Below are 18,326 nucleotides of genomic sequence, written 5' to 3'. Positions count from 1 at the left end.
GGACTGGGCTGACTAAGAGAAAAAACAACAGGACAAGATGAATATTAGAGGGAGATGTAAGGAGAAAGAGTTAATGATAATTTGCTGGTTTGAAGCTTGAGTGATGACAGTAACCTTTAATGAGAGTGGGAACACTGGTTTGGGAGGAAAAAGATACATTCAGTTTGAAATATCAGGCATATATATATGGAATAGAGGAGAGAGGTATGGGCTGAAAACTTGTATTTAGAATTTTTGTCATAAAGAGAGTAATTGAAATTCTGAGGGTAACAGATAAAATCACCAAAGAGTATATAGCTAGGGGATCTCCCCAGCAGTTCAGTGGTTAAGACTCTGTCCTTCCAACGCAGGGAGTGGGGGTTCGATCCCTGGTGGGGGAACTAAGATTCTGCGTACTGTGTGGCACAGCTAAAAAAAAAAAGAAGTGTAACTAGGAAACCTTAACAGTGAGTTTACATATTTACAAGGAAGTTAAACTATGGCTTTTGACTTTATAGACTCTAATCCCCTAAGAGAAATATGTAAAATAATATAATATATGATAAAAATTGGCATTTCTAATCATAAACAATTGATTTCTCCCAAATTATGCTGAGATTGTTTAACTATCTGGAAAAATCACTTAGTGAGACTCCTATTTCATACCACATACCAAAATAAATCTAAACTGAGTAAACGGTTAAAAAATGTATTTTTTTTAATGTATTTTTTAAATTTATACATCAAAAAAGTAGATGGACCTGATAAATAAAAACCTTCTTATTAATGTGCAAAGAAAAAAGATGAACTGACAGAAAAATGGGCAGTATAACAAATACTCCAAGAATTAACAAAAAGCCAATAAACATATCAAAACAAAGCTTCACCTCCATGGTAATCAAACAAATGAGAACTGAAAGAATGAAGAACTGATTTTTATATCAAATTGAAAATTTTCTCTTTAATGCTAAAACAAAAACTGGTAAAGATCAGGGAAAGAGCCTCTCACACACAACTGGTGGGAATATAAACTGGTACCATCTTTCTAGAGATAATCTAGTTACATATATTAGGTCTTAAAGTTGTATGCTGAGTGGCAATTGGGACACCAGGATCACCATTTTGTAGGTACAGGAACTCAGAACAAAATTCTCAGTCACCTGCAATGTATCTCAGAAGATCCTCAAATTTATCAGTATGTCATAATTTCAGATACAAATGTAGCATCATATATGTATGTTAAAATGTGCATATAAATAAGACCAAAAAGGAAAATTAATCATCACCATGGGGACATGAATTATGAATGATTTTCCCCCTCTATTTCCCATATTTCCTCAATTATTTATATTCTGCCTTATTTTTAAAAAACTAACTTAAAGAATTCTCTGGTGGTCCAGTGGTTAGGACTCTGCACTTTCACCGCTGAGGGCCTGGCTCAATCCTTAGTTGGGGAACTAAGGTCGCACAAGCTGCACAGCATGGCCTAAGTAAATAAATAACTTAAATCTCTCAGAATATCTATCAATTTGTTAGCCACTATCATCTCTGAGGAATAAGATTATGGTACACTTTTTTCTTTTTTCTCACTGCGCCACGTGGCATGCAGGATCTTCTCCAACAAGGGATTGAACCTTTGGCCCCTGGATTGGGAGCACAAAGTCTTAACCACTGGACCACCAGAAAAGTCTGAAACTTTTGTTGTCTTAAGGCCTTTCCTTTTGTAATGCTTGAAAGTTTTCCTGTAGAAATAAATAAATAACTCTGTTATCACAGAAAAAAGTGAAAAAATATAATCAGAGATGAGCACAGAGACATGTGCAAGGATCACATTGTTACTATAATTTTAAGAAAATACTGGCAAGTAAAAATTGATAGTGCATCAATATGACAGATTATGAAATTAACTCGTGTTTTCAAAGAATAGTCATGAGAATACAATATGTTAAAATAGGAGACTACAAAACACTAAAAACAAAAAATATGCACATATATACCAGTACTAAAGTAAGCATTCAGTAAACAGAAACTATTATCAACTACACATATATACACAAAACACACACATAAAAAAGGGCAGTGGAAGACCCTCCAAAGTGTCAACAACTGATCTCTAGGTCATTTAATGGGTTACTTTATTTTGTCCTTTATATTCTTCTACATATTTCATTTTTCCTGCAATAAACATGAATTACTTTTATAATCAGAAAAACATCTTAAAGTGAAAGACTTGGCTCAGAGTTTAAAAAACTAACTCCCCCCCCCAAAAAAAAACCCCCCCTTTTTTTTTTAAATGCCACATCTAATGGATATGGTATAGGTTTCCCATTCAGAATAAGATCAAAGTGGCAAAGTGAGCTGTACTGAAACTCAAGAAACTTTACTCTGCCATAGCCCATGTGAACAGGCTATCTATTTGAAAAAGGTGACAAATCAGGTAATATTCCAAGTCCTTCCAGCTCCAACACTCTGTGAAACCCTTGACTAAATGAGTTAATTCACATAAAGCACTTATAAAGATATATGCCACACAGCAAGCACTCAGCAGGAGTCTGGAAATATCACGTTTGAGAAGGACAAGTCTGTCATATCTACTCTCTAGTTGTGGATCATCCAAGCTGCTGGTCTACATCAAAAGTTAGCAAGCATTGTCTTTGCAGTTTGAAAACAGAACTAGACAATATGTAAACAAGTGAGCTTATTTGTTTCAACAATTTTTTTTTTTAAACAAAAACAGGTGGTAGACCAAAATTTAGCCCATGGGTCACAGTTTGCTGACATCTGGCTTCTAAGTCAGCCAGAATGGAATGCTTACACAAATAAGATAATGTGAAATATCTGTTCATAATTTTAAGATGCTAAAAGGATCAAACTTAATCCAGATTTGGGGGAAACATATATATATATATACACATAATATATATGTATACATATATCCAACTTCATCTTGCTAAAATTTACAGAGACCTAGCATCCTCCTCTTGTCTTGTAAGGTTTCTCCCTGCTGCCACTTTGCTACTCCTCGAGAAACTGCTGAAGAATTCTGGGAAGCCAGGTGTTTTTCAAGAACTGAAACCACAATTCCTTACATAAGATCACACTTAAATGTACTGTTTTGTGAAGTCCTTCCTGATTTGCTTGTTGGCCCCAAGTAAAGTATTCCTCCAGGCTTCAGCAGCACACTGGACCTACATTTTCTGCAGCGTTGGGTCACTTAATAGCAGTCATCTATTCTCTTACAGACCTCGATTTCCTCATTAAAAATTAGATCTTGTGAAGGCTAAATAAATGCACAACTGTTTCAAATAGTGCCTGGTACCCGTTAAGTGCCAAATAAACGCGGTTTAAAATATTATCACAGATCTGCTCATATATATGTTTTCCAGTACTACACTGGGAAGCAACTTCCCACTTGGCAAGGTTCCGAGGTCACTCACTCTTGTAGTACCGCCTCTAAATTCTAGGTAATATTTGGCAAGTAATGGATAGTAAACTTTTGTTGTTAGACATAAACGTTTCCATACGTGCTATCGCGTACATACTGTCAACCGAGCCTTGTAGAGAAAAGAAGGTAGTGACATTAGACATCAAGAAACCGGCTCGGTATCCCAGGGAATTACACCTCAGGTCTTCAAACTCTCGCTAGTGCGTTTCACACTATTTGCTTCCTCTTTTTAAGTCCCTTCAAATTTTTAAAGTTTGAGCTGCAGGACTGTTGGGGGAAACAGCTGGTACCCAAACGGAGAACTCTGGCCCCCAGGATTTCGTTTCCGCACTCGGGTCCTAGGTCTCGGTAATTTATCTGTTACTCAATCATCATTCACTCATTCACGCCATCATCTTCTTAGGCGTGTTCTGTGTGCCAGGCCCTGTGAGAGCAGTGCTGAAGCTGCAAGCGGGGATGGGCCGCCAGGAGCTCGGGGCCGCCCCGGTACGCAGTAATTTGGGGTGAACAAGACCGGGGCGGGTTTCCCACATAAACCAGGGCCGCCGCCACTGCCGGGAGGCGTGCGGTGTCTGTCTTTCCCTTCCCCTGGGTCCCGCCCGCTCACCGTGATGTCCGGGGGCTCCCCACAGGGCAGCGACCACTGTCCGTGAGGTACACGGAGACCCAGGGGTTAGAGTCACCTGCCGAGGCCGGAAGAACAGCGGCGCGGCCGGTAGTGCGTCATCAGAGGCCCGGCGGCTCTTGTCCGGCGCAGCCCTCGGCTGTCTAGGAATTGAGAGGAACCTCTCGATAGTTGCCTCAAAGAAGGCGACCTCCGTCGGTGTCCCTCCAAGCCCAGTGGCATGCCTGATGTCCCATGAAAGACTGCCTTGCCCGGAATACAGTGACCACCTCATGCCTCGGGAAAAGTGTAGATGGAGGCGTTAGGGTTGGAAAAAATACTAGGTGGGTGTCAGAACGGGCCATCTCAGCAAGGGAGTACATCTGCTACAGAATAGCTCCTGGCACTTCCCTACTGATCCAGTGGCTAAGACTCCGTCCTCCCATTGCAGGAGGCCCAAGTTCCATCCCTGGTCAGGGAACCAGATCCCACATGCTGCAAGTGATCCTGTGTGCTTATAAGTAAATACTTTTTAAAAAAGTGCTGGCCCTACCTTCTCCCCTTCCCTTTGCTTATAGGCAGTGGGGACAGCCCATAAATGCTGGCTCCTTCCTCAGCATAATGGTTCCTTGGACTCTCATCTAAACAGATCCTGCCTTTTGGGAACTGAGTTATAACTTCACATCTCCCCTCTCTGACCTGTTTCCTCTCAACAGCCAAGACCTCTCTGCTTCTTACTCTCAAGCTTCAAGTAGATTTGGTGTAACTTCCAGCAGCGGTGATGGGAAATCCAGACCAGCTCCAGGGGCAGGACTGAGCCTGACTAAGGGCTTTGCTGGCCCCAGTCTGCCCAGTTGCAGACAAAATAGAACAGTGGCTCAGCAGCTCCTGCCATTGACATCTATGCCTGAGGCAGTCAGCTGGCACTGTACTCCATGTTGAACTGTGAAAGTAAAAATGTTTTCCCTTGAGTCAAATTAGGGTTGGTTTCTCTCATTCACACCTATCCACAGGAACGCGCTTCCCTGACGGTTCAGTGGTAAAGAATCCGCCTGCCAAGGCAGGAAACTTCAGTTTGATTCCTGGGTCTGGAAGATCTCCTGGAGAAGGAAATGGCAATCCACTCCAGTATTCTTGCTTGGGAAATCCCATGGATAGAGGAGCCTGGAAGGCTCAGGGGTTGCAAGAGTTGGACACAACTTGCGACTAAACAACGTCCACAGGACTATGGCAGGCTTCTGCAACCAGGTAGCCTTTAAATAAAGGGTTACAAATCCCTTTCAATCGCCTCATTTAATCCCAACCGCGTAACCCTGAGTGGAAGAGAGTATTTACGTTCAGAGCTGTTAGGGATTTGTCCTGGGTTGGAGATAAGTGAGCAGCAGGGCCAGAGTAGAATACTCTCAAGAACTTTGGGAAAATAATCTTTTCCACAGCGGCACGTCTGACTTGTGTCCAGCGGCCCGAGGCGAGAGAAGTCAGCTCGGCAGGAGTCCCAGGGTCTGGAGGAAGCTGTCCTGGCGCTGGTATGAGCCCCTCCTTCTCCAACCCATTCCCCTCACCCCTCCCACCCTGTCTATTCCTTCCGCCTCCCCGACCCCTTCGCCTCGCTCATACCTATTCTTTCCCTGCCTGCCCTGGCCTCATCCCCAGCTGCCAGCACAGCGCCCACTCCCCGGTGACAGCCTCCTCCTCTCCGTAGCTAAGCTCAGGCTGCAGCCTCTTCTCCGCTTTCCTTCCAAACACACCCCCTCCCAGCGCCTGACTAAAGCCAGATCCTCCCTTGGCCAAACTACCGATCCCTCCTTCCCCTCCATCCTCTGCACTCCTGGCTCACCCCGCCACCGTCGCACTGCCCCTCCCCAGGACCCTCACCCCGGGGTCTCCCAGGCGCCAGCCAGGCCAACCCGGATCCGGGACCCTCAGTCAGCGCGCGAGCGCGGCTCAGTGAACCAGCCGGGGAGAGCGCGCCAGTCTGCAGGCTCTTCCCCGCAGCTCCACGAACCGAGGAGGGGTCTCCATCTTTGCGGTTCTCCCGCTCGGTTCCTCCTGCTGGAACCCGGGGAAAAGCGGCCGGCTGTGGGGCCAGGACCCAACTCGGTCCCTACTATAAAATGAATTTCCAATGAACCTGTCTCAAAGGACTAGGTGAAATCATGGGAGAATGAATGAATCATCTTGAAGAGGGCAAATCTTTGATCTGACAGTAAATGGTACATATCCGAACAGCAAAGATCACAGTAAAGGGATTGACTGTAAACTGGGGGAAATACTTGCAGCACATATGGCAGATGAGAAGAGTCACGTCTTTATTACAGAATTGGTAGAAATAAATTCTTAGGGCTTTCCTGTGGCTCAGCTGGTAAAGAATCTGCCTGCAGTGCAGGAGACCTGGGTTTGATCCCTGGGTTGGGAAGATCCCCTAGAGAAGGGAAAGACTACCCACTCCAGTATTCTGGCCTGGAGAATTCCATGGACTGTATAGTCTATGGGGTTGCAAAGAGTCCGGACTCAACTGAGCGACTTTTGCTTTCACTTTTCACTTTAGAAATAAATTCTTAAGAGGATCAACAACCCAACAGGAAAAAAAAAAAGTTCACTCATAACTGAATGCAAACTAAAATATGAGAGCATTTTTTATTTATCAGAGCAGAAAAGACAAACAATAGTATTATAGAGGATTCAGGAAGTGGGCATTTTCATACACACTGGGAACTGCTTTTGCAATTTCTATCTAAATATCAAATGCACATACCCTTTATCAATTTATCCTGCAGACATACAACTTTGTCTGCAGGATAAATTGATAAAGGACAGTATGCTGGGATATTCATCATGGCACTGTTTGTAAAAGCAAAAGATAGAAAAGAACCTACATGACCACCAGTAGGGCACTTGCCCCATGAATCATGGTACCTCCACACAACAGAATATCACACAGCAGTGAAGAAGAATGAGATAGATCTTATAGGCAAACAAACCATGTCCAAGACACACTGAGTTAAAAAAACAAGTATCCTAAGCTCGTGTGTGTGCGTGTGGCGGGGGGCGGGGGGGTGGGGGGGGGTGGAATATATAAGACTACAAATGCATGTCTGGGAGGATCCCCAAGAAATTGACAAGTTATCTGTGATGCACATACTGGGGTACTCTGGGCTGGGAGGGACACAACTTCTTTGCTGTCTGCTCTTGTACCACCGGACTTCTCACCACAGGCAAACACTGCTGTTCCCATTAAGCAAAGCACTCTTAGATGAGGAGAGGGGTTCTTGGGGGCACAGTGAGAAGACAGCTTGGGTGAGGGGATAATGGTCTTTAGCCTCAGTTATCTTAATCCTGACTGTGACTACTGACTATGAAAATGTAAAAAAATTAGTAATCCAAAAAAGCGGGGGCATATGTATACCTATACCTGATTCGTTTTTCTGTACAGTAGAAACTAACACAACAGTGTAAAGCAGCCATGTGCCAATAAAAACTTATTTCAAAAAAAAGAATAAAGAGAATGTAGATAATAAGAGAACTTCCTTTCTCAGGTGAAGTCTAAATGAGATAAAAAACGTTTGGCATTTAGCAGAGTGCCTAGCCCACAGGAACCTCCTCCAGCTAACAAAGCAGTTATAACCTTGCTATTGGCCCAGCATGAGGCCCTGGGTAGCCAAATAGCCTGCTAGGACTTGGGTTGCCTCCTCACACGCAGGCTGACACAGGGCAGCCCCAGAGAGGCGCAAAGAAACCAGGACGTCTCGGGTCTGGGCTAGGCCCCACTGGTCAGAGATCATGTGTCACAGCGTGGGGGACTGGACCGACCCTCCGTGCCCCGAAGGCCCGCTCATTCCATCTGTTTCTTCTCCTCTGGCTCTTGCTGCTGCCTGGGTCAGAATCCAGGGTCTCTCCTAGACTCTGACAGAAGTGGTCTGTATGATCTCCAGAGTCCTTTCTCCTCTCACCAGTCCAGCCTCCACTCTCCACAGCTATAACTGCATGTCACAAACACTGGGGTTACATATATTCTCCAGCTGAATCCCTTCACCTGGCATTAGGTCCTTGGTAACTGACCACTGTATTTCCCCTGACTCTTATTCTGCTGCTCCCCACTACCCATTCCATACCCCACAAGAACATCTTACCACTCCAAACAAGCCATGATCTTTTTCTTAATTTTTCCCTTCTGATCATGAGAGTAATTTAGGCTCAATGTAGAAAATGTAGACAATGCAGGAAAATTTAACCACTGTTAATACTTCAGGTATTTATTTCCTTCCTAGGCATATATTTCCTAGGCATATATTTCCTAGGCATATATTAATACATTTAAGAAAAGTGAAGTGTCTATACACCCACTGAATTTTATACTTTGCTTGTTTCATTTAATATTATTGTGAATATTTTATCGTATCACTAAAGATTCCTTAAATTATGATATTTAGTGGTTGCAGAACATTCCACCACATATAATCATTCTACTATTGTTAGTCACTTGGATTGTTTTCATTTTTTGTAAAATATGAACACTGACAAGCATATAAACCATTGTCAAAATAATTAGTTTTAGTTTTCTAAAAGTGGTACTACTGTATTAAAGGATTATCAACATTCTTTTTTAAATCATTTAGCTTCCAATAAAACAATAATGGGTTAAAATGGTTTAAAATATATGAACAATGATGGGACAGGGAAATAAATTTCTAGAGAATAGAAACTGAATGAAATGGTGGTTTCATCCACAATAAAATTAGATGGAGGGAGTGATAGCTTGAAATACTTGTTGAGGGCAATGCAGTGAAAGGAGGCAGCTGTCTACTTGCCCAACTCCAGATGACTTGGGACTTGGAAATCCCTGGTGCAATGAAGGGTAAGATGGAACAGGGCTAATAGTAAGTGCATCAGGGGTCTTCTCTGGTGGTCCAGTGGCTAAGAATCCGAGCATCCACTGCAGGGGGGTGGGTTCACTACCTGGTTGGGGAACTAAGATCCATGCATGTGGTGCAGCGCCACCAAAAAATTTTTTTAATTTAATAAAAAAAAGCATCAACTGAAAACCTGTAGTAACACTTGATCCCCTTCTCTCTCACTCTAGAGAGTCACTTACATCATCCAAACCCCAGACGAAAACATGAGATGATTTTTTTGCCAAAAGATCTCTGCATCCTGGCATTTAGAGTCTTCAGGGAAACAACTTGTTCACTACCGACCACTCTGGAGGGAAGCCTTTTGCTGAGTCAAGCCCAGTACCTGCCTCCACACCACACAAATATATGCATGTTTATATCTGAGGGTGTAAGAATCACAACGTATTTGAGGAAATCCTCCAAAGAGAGTCAACAAGATAAACAAAAAGAAAAAAGGACCCAGAGCAGGGGAATGAAGGTGGTGAGGCAATTCAGTGACAGAAGAGACTTTAAGGAAAATCCTTCTAATTAGAATACTCAGATTTAAGAGGCATCTGTAAAATGAGAATAGTACGCTACACAAAAGAAACAAACTGAGAATAAGACAAGGCTCTTAGAAATTAATTACTGCCCAAATACTCACTAAAAAGGTTGAAAAATAATCAAGGTGCTCTCCCAGAAAATGGTATAAGACAAGGAAATGAAAGTAATATAGTAAGTAGTTGAGGATCAATTCAGAAGTTACATTTGATTGACAGGAATTGCAAAAGCAGTGAAAACAGAAAAAAACAATATAGAATGGGGAAACTGTCAGATAAATAACAAGTAAATTTCCTAGAAGTACCTGAATCGCTAGATTGAAAAATTTCACTGAGTCCATTAGGGAATTGAGTATATCAACAATAAACAGGGGACTTTAAGAGCTTGAAAGGGATGGGAAAGAGATCACAAAAATGTGAGTTCTATTTATTGTCAAAGAAATAAGAATCAGACTGCAATCAGGCATCTAATTAGCAATGTCAGACGCTATACGTCAGTGAAGCAATGCCTACAAGCTCTGGGGGTAAATTTTCAACCTAGAATTCCACAGCCAGTCAAACTACCAAATAAGTGTGAGGGCAGAGAAAGTTGTTTCACATACACAGGCACCCAACAATTTTGCCTTCCACATACTCTTTTTGGTAAGTGAATTGATGCTCTGCAGTGAAACAAGAGAGGAAACAAAAGGCAGATGTGGAATTTAGGATGCTATGTACCAGTTAAACAACTGGACAGTAGACATAAAGAATACCAAGGACTGGGCCTTCCCTGGTGGTCCAGTGGTTAAGACTCTGCATTTCCATTGCACAGAGGATGGGTTTGATCCCTGATTGGGGGGGGGGGGGGGAGCTAAGATCCCACAGGCTGTGTAGTGTGGCCAAAAAAAATTTTTAATTAAAAACAAACAAACATCATTGACAGACTAAAGCAGGAGGCTGGAGGTCTCTGGAAGGGATGTATACAGGAGAAAGGGGGACTCAAAGAGAGTCTAATTGGATGGAGAATTTGGAAATAACTGAGGATGTGTTAAAAGCAACCAGCACAGGGGGAAAAGACAGACAACTAGAAACTTCAATAAAAACAAAATGCTGCTCCAAAAAGGAAACAGAATCACAACAAATTACTTACATCTGCAGTGAACATGTACACAGTCATAATAACATTCATGCTGTTTATTTCAACTTTCAGAACAAATCAATAAACAAAGCATAAAAGACTATGGTTACAGAACAGAATTTAAGAATTGTCAGACTTGACACTTTCAAAGGCAGAAAGGTGGACAAGGGGAGGAGACGGAGCATCCCACATTCTACCAAAACTCTACACCCCACATTCTACCAAATGGAGAATTAGAGATACTGTTTATAGTTAATACAATAAAACTAAGTTTGTGATTATAATAAATATTTTTCCTGATTATAAAATTTTTGTTCCTTATAAAAAATATGAAAATTACTTTAAAAAATTTTAATCACCTATAATTCCATTATCCCTAGGACCTGGGTGTGAGCCCAAGCTCTGCAATTTACCATTTGTATGGCTCCGAAAAAGTCACTTAAACATATATAACTTTTTTTAATATTTCCTTCATGTATTTTATCTATATATTTTAAAGAGTATACAGTGTATGTAACAACATTTTACTAGAACTGCACTATATACACAATTTTGAATCCAGATGTTTTCCACTTTAAAGCCCAAAGTAAAACTCTGGATACAAGTATCATGCTCTTCTATACTTGTATATATACTTCTTGACCATGGGGAGGTCAGAGGTTTCCCAGAGATGGGCCTGAGCCAAATATTAAAAGAAACCAAATATTAGGCAAAGCAGAAAGGGGCTGTGGGGCGTGGTGGCGAGAGATCACAGGCACCACGAGAGCAAGCTGCCTTCAGGCCGCAGTAAAGGTGCATGAGAAACGAAACCAATAGGCTGGAAATGGAAAGAGATGATGAAGAGCTTGGTAAATAAATCATGTTAAGGGATCCAGCTTTCCAGTGAGACATGAAAGAGGGGAAATGCAGGCCTTGGTTGGTTTGGCACCCCAGGACCTAGCACCATGTCTGCCACAAAGAGAGTGCATAATAACTATTTTTGTCATCAATGCCCAATACACTGGAAGCCAGAAATGGCTCCTGGGTTTCCGGTCTGGGTGCTGGATGATGACACCATTTGCTGAGGAGGGCGGGCGGAAATCCAGGAGGAGCAAGATTGAAAAGGTTATGTGTCTGGGCAACACCCCTAGAGATTCTGTGGTCTGATGTTGATTTTGAAAAATGTCACTGGGAATTCTCTGGCAGCACAGTGGTTAGGATTCAGCACTTTCACTGCAGGGGCTGGTGTTCACTCCCTGGTCAGGGAACTAAGACCCTATAAGTCACACACAGTCAAAAAATAAAGTTACCATTCTGTTGCAGGTGTGGGTGATTTCATAGTACATCCACAGGTGTGATTTGAGACCCCAAAGGATCCTCGGATTAGCCTCAGGGAGTTTCTATGCCTCCACAATTGAACACAAAACTGAGCGTGCAATCTGAGTTTCTCCTAAAGAGGATCCACAACCTCCACCAGATTCTCAAAGAGACCGTGACCCCAGAAAGGTTAGGCACACAGGTGGGGAAGTGACAGAAGTGGGAGGACAGCCACCTAGAGGAGAGAGGGGACCCACAGCATGGTGGAAGGACTAGCTTCTTGAGCCTGGAGGATTCACAGCTAACTGTGTTTGAGAGGCGGGGGTGTGAGCTTATGTGCCAGTATGCTGATGAGGAATCTCTCCCCCAGGCCCCCAAAGCACCCGTACATGATTTCACTTTTGCATCCCTTTGCTCCACGTAACATAAATCTGTTGGTCTCACTTAAGGGTAAAAACAGACTTCTACATTCAACCCTTAATGCTCATCATTAGGCCTAGCTCTCTGTCTGAGAGCTGAAAGACTGATAGTTCTCAGCAACTTAAGAAAATGAGGCTTCAGAGTTCCCAACTACTTCTGGCAAGACCAGCCTAGGAAGAAGGGAGATGAAGGGACTTCCCTGGCGGTGCAGTGGTTAAGACTGTGAGCCTCCACTGAAGGGAGGATTCGATTCCTGCTGGGGGATCTAAGTTTGCATGAAAAAAAAAAAAAGAAGGGTGATGACCCCAAGGAAAAGGAAAACCTAAGCCACGTTTGATTACAAAGTGTAGTCACTTCTCTCCTACCAGAAGTCCTACTGGAAAAAGTAGCTGATAATTTGTTTTGAGGGTTGGAATTGAATTGGGAGGGAAAGTTGTTATGAGGTGGGGAAGGATCTGATCTGTTTAGCAACCTATTAGGCTCATATGATTAGTGTAGGATCGGGGTCCTGAACCTGAGTGTGATTTGTGGAAATCCAGATCTGGAGATGAAATACAAACAAAAACGTAAAAAGTCATTTTGTAGAATGGGGGAACAGAAAAGCATCTTATATATAGAACTTGTTTTGTTCATATAAAGAAAATGTTTGGTATATTCACATAAAACACAAATAGAGGAGTGAGGTCACAGAGTCTCAGCAGCCAAGGGTCGTTAGAAGCAGAGAAGCCGATGCGCTCAGTGTCCTTTCCTGCTGAAGCAGAACACTGCCTTATCTGAGAGGTCCCCTCCACCTCTGATCACACACATCTGTGACCTGCAGGTTTTACTTGTCGGCAGTGGTTCACTCCCTTCCAAAGTTTTAAAAAATACTGAGGCCTAAAACAGAAAAATTTTCAAGTGTCTCAGATAATTCTAACATGCAAATGAGGTTAAAAACCAATGTTGTAAAACACTGGGTCAGTGATTCCCAAACCTAGCTTTACATGATAATCATCTGGATAGCTCTTCTGAACTCCCTACGAATACAGGGGAGATCACAATCAGCCATGACTTAGTGTTCAGTTAGTTACATGGATAAAAACACAACGTGAGGCTCTGTTTAACCATCTTAATGGTCACAAATCTTGGCTATCTTTCAGGAAAGCACACTTTTGGCCTCTTAGTGTATTAGTGTCACCGATTTACCCTGAATCTTCAGACCTGCTCGCCCTCTCTGAGCCTCCTGATCACTCAGGGAGGAAGATACCTAACTTGTTCCTAATCTCAGCAGAGACATGTGGTATTTTTGGGTCTTTCCCCTTCCAGACTGGGAAGAGAAAGAGTCACCATCAGGGTCTATGAAGGCAAGAGCACTTTTGGTTCTTAGTTGTGACTTGTATCGATTTTTTGTGTCTATATGATTCAGAGTGAAACTGGGAAGAGAAGTCAAGCATGCTTTGATGAAAGACTGTGGTTAAAGGGGAGAACAAGTTAAGAAGTTAGTAAGCTTTTTGTGTATGCCTTTTGTATGGCAAAGTACTCTGTAAACTACAAAATGCTATATAACTAATATTGAGTCCTGAAGAAATGAGACAATAAATGCAAGGACTTACGCACAAGAGCTGCCCCTAAGTGCTTTCACCAGGTATAGCATTTACAATAAATACTTGCATGCTGAGAGTAGGATGGAGATAGACCCAGAAATCAAAAGAAGAGACTCAAACCCTATCTTAAATTTGCTGTTTGCTGGTCACTCTAAGGCACACCCCCAAATCTGTCACCTCTGCTTCTTCACCTAAAAATGAGACTATCTACCCCTTTCTCAGACTCTCCCACAGATTCGGGTGGGGTTACATGTGTAAGACATGGAATGAACATGGCAGAACAAAAGAAACCTGGATTTAGGTCTTGGGTCTGAACACAGGCTTGTTACTTAGTCTTGGTTAAATGACCTCTCTCAGATAAAGGGGACAAACAGCTCTTTCAGTTTAACAGGGATTAACGTAATGATCTCTGTGAAAACACAATATAAGTGCCAGGTATTATGACTCTACACAAGAAGGTACACAAGGAACCAGGTTCTATATAAATACAAGGCAATATTATTACATGACTCTTATCTATTGCATAGTTGTAGAAACTGTTTTTCCAGGAATAAAGGCTCAAATGGTAACAAAGGTATCTTACCTTAGCCAGTTTTTTCCTCCTCCTAAAAGTTTTCATATGCCAATACTTCTGAATTTCCAAAAAAAAAACCAAATTAAGACCTTAGGAATCCCACTCTGCCCCCTCCCTCTCTGTTCATTTTCCTCTTGGGTCCTCTCGGAATTACAAGGGCTCCATTATTTCTTCTAATGACCAGATCATTTGGAAAGTGACAATGATGCCCAAGCTGAGCCCTCTGGCTGGCCTGGGTGGAATGAGAGCAAAGTGGGCATGCCTCCAGCTTTATTCTGTGACTCCTGTATCTGGGAAGGGGTCTGTTAGCAATGTCTCACTCAAATGGAATGCAGTGGTAACCAGGGTTGTTATTAGAAGACTTGTTGATCTTTTCAAAGGAACACAGCCCAGCAGTGTCGGTGGCTCTGCTGTGCAGTCTCCATCCGTCCTCAAGTGACTGGCCATGCAGGCTGGGAAATGATCAGAAGAGACTCATTAGCAGTCCCCAGAGCTTTACCAATCCAACTGTCATGAGGTGCAGACCATGAGGGAAACAATCAGTTCCTACTTCCATCCATTTAAGGAGTGGCAGACAGTTGGGTGGTTGTTTTTTTTTTTAATTAAAAAAAAAAATTACCCAGGGAATGGAAAACTTATCATGTTCATAGGTGAGAATTGTTGGTGAATTGCTATCCCAAGTGGTTTCCTTCATGAGTCACTGCTTAAACCCAAAATACTAGAACACAAGGTTCAAAGCTCTCGAATTCCATCAGTCAGACACACCAATAACCTGCATGTTGCCCAGAAAAATTAAGAGTTTTCCAAAACAAAATTAAGTGAAAAATCCTTTTCCCCAGAAGGATCTTTATCACGGAGCTCTGTATGACCCATTTCTAAGAAGGCCACATCCCACTTCAGACAATATGATCACTTGGAGTACCGTTAAAAACAAAATCCTTGCCTTGAGGCCTTTGTTTTCATTTTCTTTAAACTAGCCTCTGAAATGTGCCTTGTGTTTTGTGCTGCACTCCTGAAAACTGTTGCTTTTTTTCTTTTTTTTGGCCACAGAGCATATGGAACTTCCCTGACCAGGGATCAAACCCATGCTCCCTGAATTGGAAGCTGAGTCTTAACCACTGGACCACCAGGAAAGACCAAAACCGTAACTTTGTAGGACAGAGCAGGGTTCATTTTTGCCGAGGAGGAAACAGCCAAGAGGTGTCTATCTGACTTGGGGAGCGGGAGGTTTCGATCGGCACCTGGAGGTCTCCCTTGTCCTCTAAGTGCTCTCCACGAGGTGGGTTCTGTGGTGGCGCATGAGGTGTGAGTTGGAGATGAAGGCTGCACCACACTTGGCGCACTCGTAGGGCTTCTCCCCCGTGTGGGTTCGCTGGTGCACCGTGAGGCTCGACCTCTGCCGGAAAGACTTGCCACACTCATTGCATGTGTATGGCTTCTCCCCATTATGGATCCTCTGATGAATAAGCAGGTACGAGCTGCACGTGAAGGCCTTCCCACACTCATTGCACACGTACGGAAGGTCCCCGCTGTGAATCCTCTGGTGCACAATAAGGCAAGAGAGCTGACTGAAGGCCTTTCCACACTCGCTGCAGTCATAAGGTTTCTCTGCGGTGTGAATTCTCTGGTGCACGATGAGGTGTGAAAAACAACTGAAGGCTTTTCCACACTCTTTGCACTCATATGGCTTCTCCCCAGTATGGCTTCGCTGATGCACGATAAGATTGGCGCTCTGGGTGAAGGCTTTGCCACAGTCATTACAGGCGAACGGCTTCTCCCCCGTGTGGATTCTCTGGTGAACGATGAGGTTGGAGCTCCGAGTAAACGTTTTCCCACACTCGTTACATTCATAGCATTTTTCTGTGATGTGGACCTTCTGATGCCGGGCAAGCTGTGAGCTGTAACTGAAGGCTTTCTCACATTCGTTGCACTTAAAGGTTTTCTCTAAGGAGTGGATTTTTTGATGTACAGTCAGGTTTGAACTCTGGGTGAAGGCTTTCCCACACTTTGAACAAACATAGGGCTTCTGCCCAGTGTGGATTCGCTGATGCACAACAAGGTTTGCACTCTGAATGAAGGCCTTCCCGCACTGGTGACATTCGAAGGGTTTCTCCCCAGTGTGGATTCGCTGATGCACCACGAGGTTTGCACTCTGGCTGAAGCCTTTCCCACACACGCCGCATGTAAAAGGTTTCTGCCCAGGCTGGCTTTTCTGATTTTTAACAGAGCCAGAACTGAGGGTGTATCGCTCCTCAGATTTGGGACACTTCTGGTCTTCCTCTTCTTTGAGGTTTTCAGGGAGGTGACAGGCCTTCCTTGTCACCTGTCCAAAATCTTTCTGCTCCCTCTTAATTCTTTGCCTCTTTAACATATTCCTATTTTCACAGGCTTCTCCTAACTTGGGTCCTTGAGGGTCAACTTTCTGGATTCTTCCTGAAACGATGAAGGGTTTTTCTGCTTCATCACATATTTCAGTTTTTGGAACCAGTAACTGTGGATTTTTGGTTTCAGCACCTGAATCAAACAAACAAACAAAAACAGAAAATGGAAGTTTCAGATTTTTATGACTTAGAAAAAGAATAGGATGGTCAATTCATAAAGATGGGAAAGTATGTTGAGTTCAGCTGTGAGCTGCAGGTCATGAGCAACTGCACAGGGGAATCAAGCATCCAGACACCCTACTGGCACAGACCAGGGCAACTCTCCAACCAAGAAGGGAGTGGGTGGCATTGGGATTTTTAAGGCACAGAGCAATACTGGGCAAGGAGGACAGTCCAGTTTTGTTTCTGGCTAAGACCATGGTAATGCAACCATAGTAATCAAACTCCAGCACAGTCACTCAGGAAGGGCAATGTCAGAGAAAGAGAATGGCTGAGCCCTGGATACAACAAAGCCCTGACTTCGACAACAACAGAAAACCCTAAAAAGCTAATCTTTTTTTGGTTGTATCTATTTCTATTGTTCTCATTTTTTTAACTCTACTCCATTTTTCTCCCTGTAGCTTAAAACTGCTCTTACATCTTCTTTTCTTCTTTCTTATCTTACTCTCTCCTTGTTACCTTTTTCCCCTACTGCCTCTTCACTCTTCCTTTCCTGGTTTTTTGTTTTTTGGCCACATCACATGGCTTTTGGGATCTTAGTTCCTTGATCAGTGATCAAACCTGGGCCTTCAGCAGTGGAAGTGGGGAGTTCTAACCACTGGACCACCAGAGAATTCCGCCCCCCCCCCCTTTCAAAACAATATTTTTATTTATTTATTTTTGGCTGTGCTAGGTCTTTGTTCCTGTTTGGGCTTTTCTCTAGTTGTGGCAAGCGGGGGCTATGCTCCAGTTGTGATGCTCAGGTTTCTCAGTGCCATGGCTTGTCTTGTTTCGGAGCACGGGCTCTAGGGTTCACAGGCTCAGTAGCTGCGGCTCCCGGGATCTAGAGCACAGGCTCAATAGTTACGGTGCATGTGGCCTTAGCTGCTCCGTGGCATCTGAGATCTTTCTGGATCAGAGATCGAACCTGTGTCTCCTGCACTAGCAAGCAGATTCTTTACCAGTAAGTCACCATGGAAGCCCCATCTTCTGAATTTTTCCAGATATACAAAGGAAATAAAAACAAGTTATACTGAAAAGCTTAAAAACTTGTTTTAAATATATAAACTTTAAGTACTTCCCTGGCAGTCCAGGGGTTAAGACTCTGCACTTCCAATGCAGGGGGTGAGTGTTTGATCCCTGGTCAGGGAACTAAGATCCCACATGCTGTGTGGTATGGTTAAAAAATTTACAAAAATATTTTTTTTACATTTTAATGTATAAACCTTAATAAATTCAATATTAATGAATACACACCAAACTGTAAGTAAAACTCTCAGACATCAGCATCAAAATTT

General features: G+C 43.1%; 1 protein-coding gene across 4 annotated transcripts in view; it reads right to left on the bottom strand.

Annotated features, from left to right (window-relative positions):
• The window catches only part of LOC136166621 (zinc finger protein 35), a 30,498-nt gene that overhangs the window by 5,970 nt on the left and 6,202 nt on the right, over positions 1–18,326 (bottom strand). Inside the window, exons 4-5 of one of the 4 annotated variants that reach the window (XR_010662962.1) lie at positions 14,459–16,963; positions 6,693–8,008 (exon numbers count right to left, since the gene is read on the bottom strand). Coding sequence is in view for 2 of the 4 variants with exons in the window: in XM_065933162.1 (XP_065789234.1) it covers positions 15,711–16,963 (1,253 nt within the window). In the remaining 2 variants the exon portion in view is untranslated. Of the gene's footprint in view, positions 1–6,692; positions 8,009–8,324; positions 16,964–18,326 lie in introns of those variants that run through there. The other 3 variants (XR_010662961.1, XM_065933163.1, XM_065933162.1) reach the window with 3 other exon arrangements.

The sequence above is a fragment of the Muntiacus reevesi genome, chromosome 4 (genome assembly GCF_963930625.1).
Source record: "Muntiacus reevesi chromosome 4, mMunRee1.1, whole genome shotgun sequence".
Lineage (NCBI taxonomy): Eukaryota > Metazoa > Chordata > Mammalia > Artiodactyla > Cervidae > Muntiacus > Muntiacus reevesi.
Note: the sequence above shows the minus strand (reverse complement) of the source record. Positions and strands in the feature narration are given on the sequence as shown.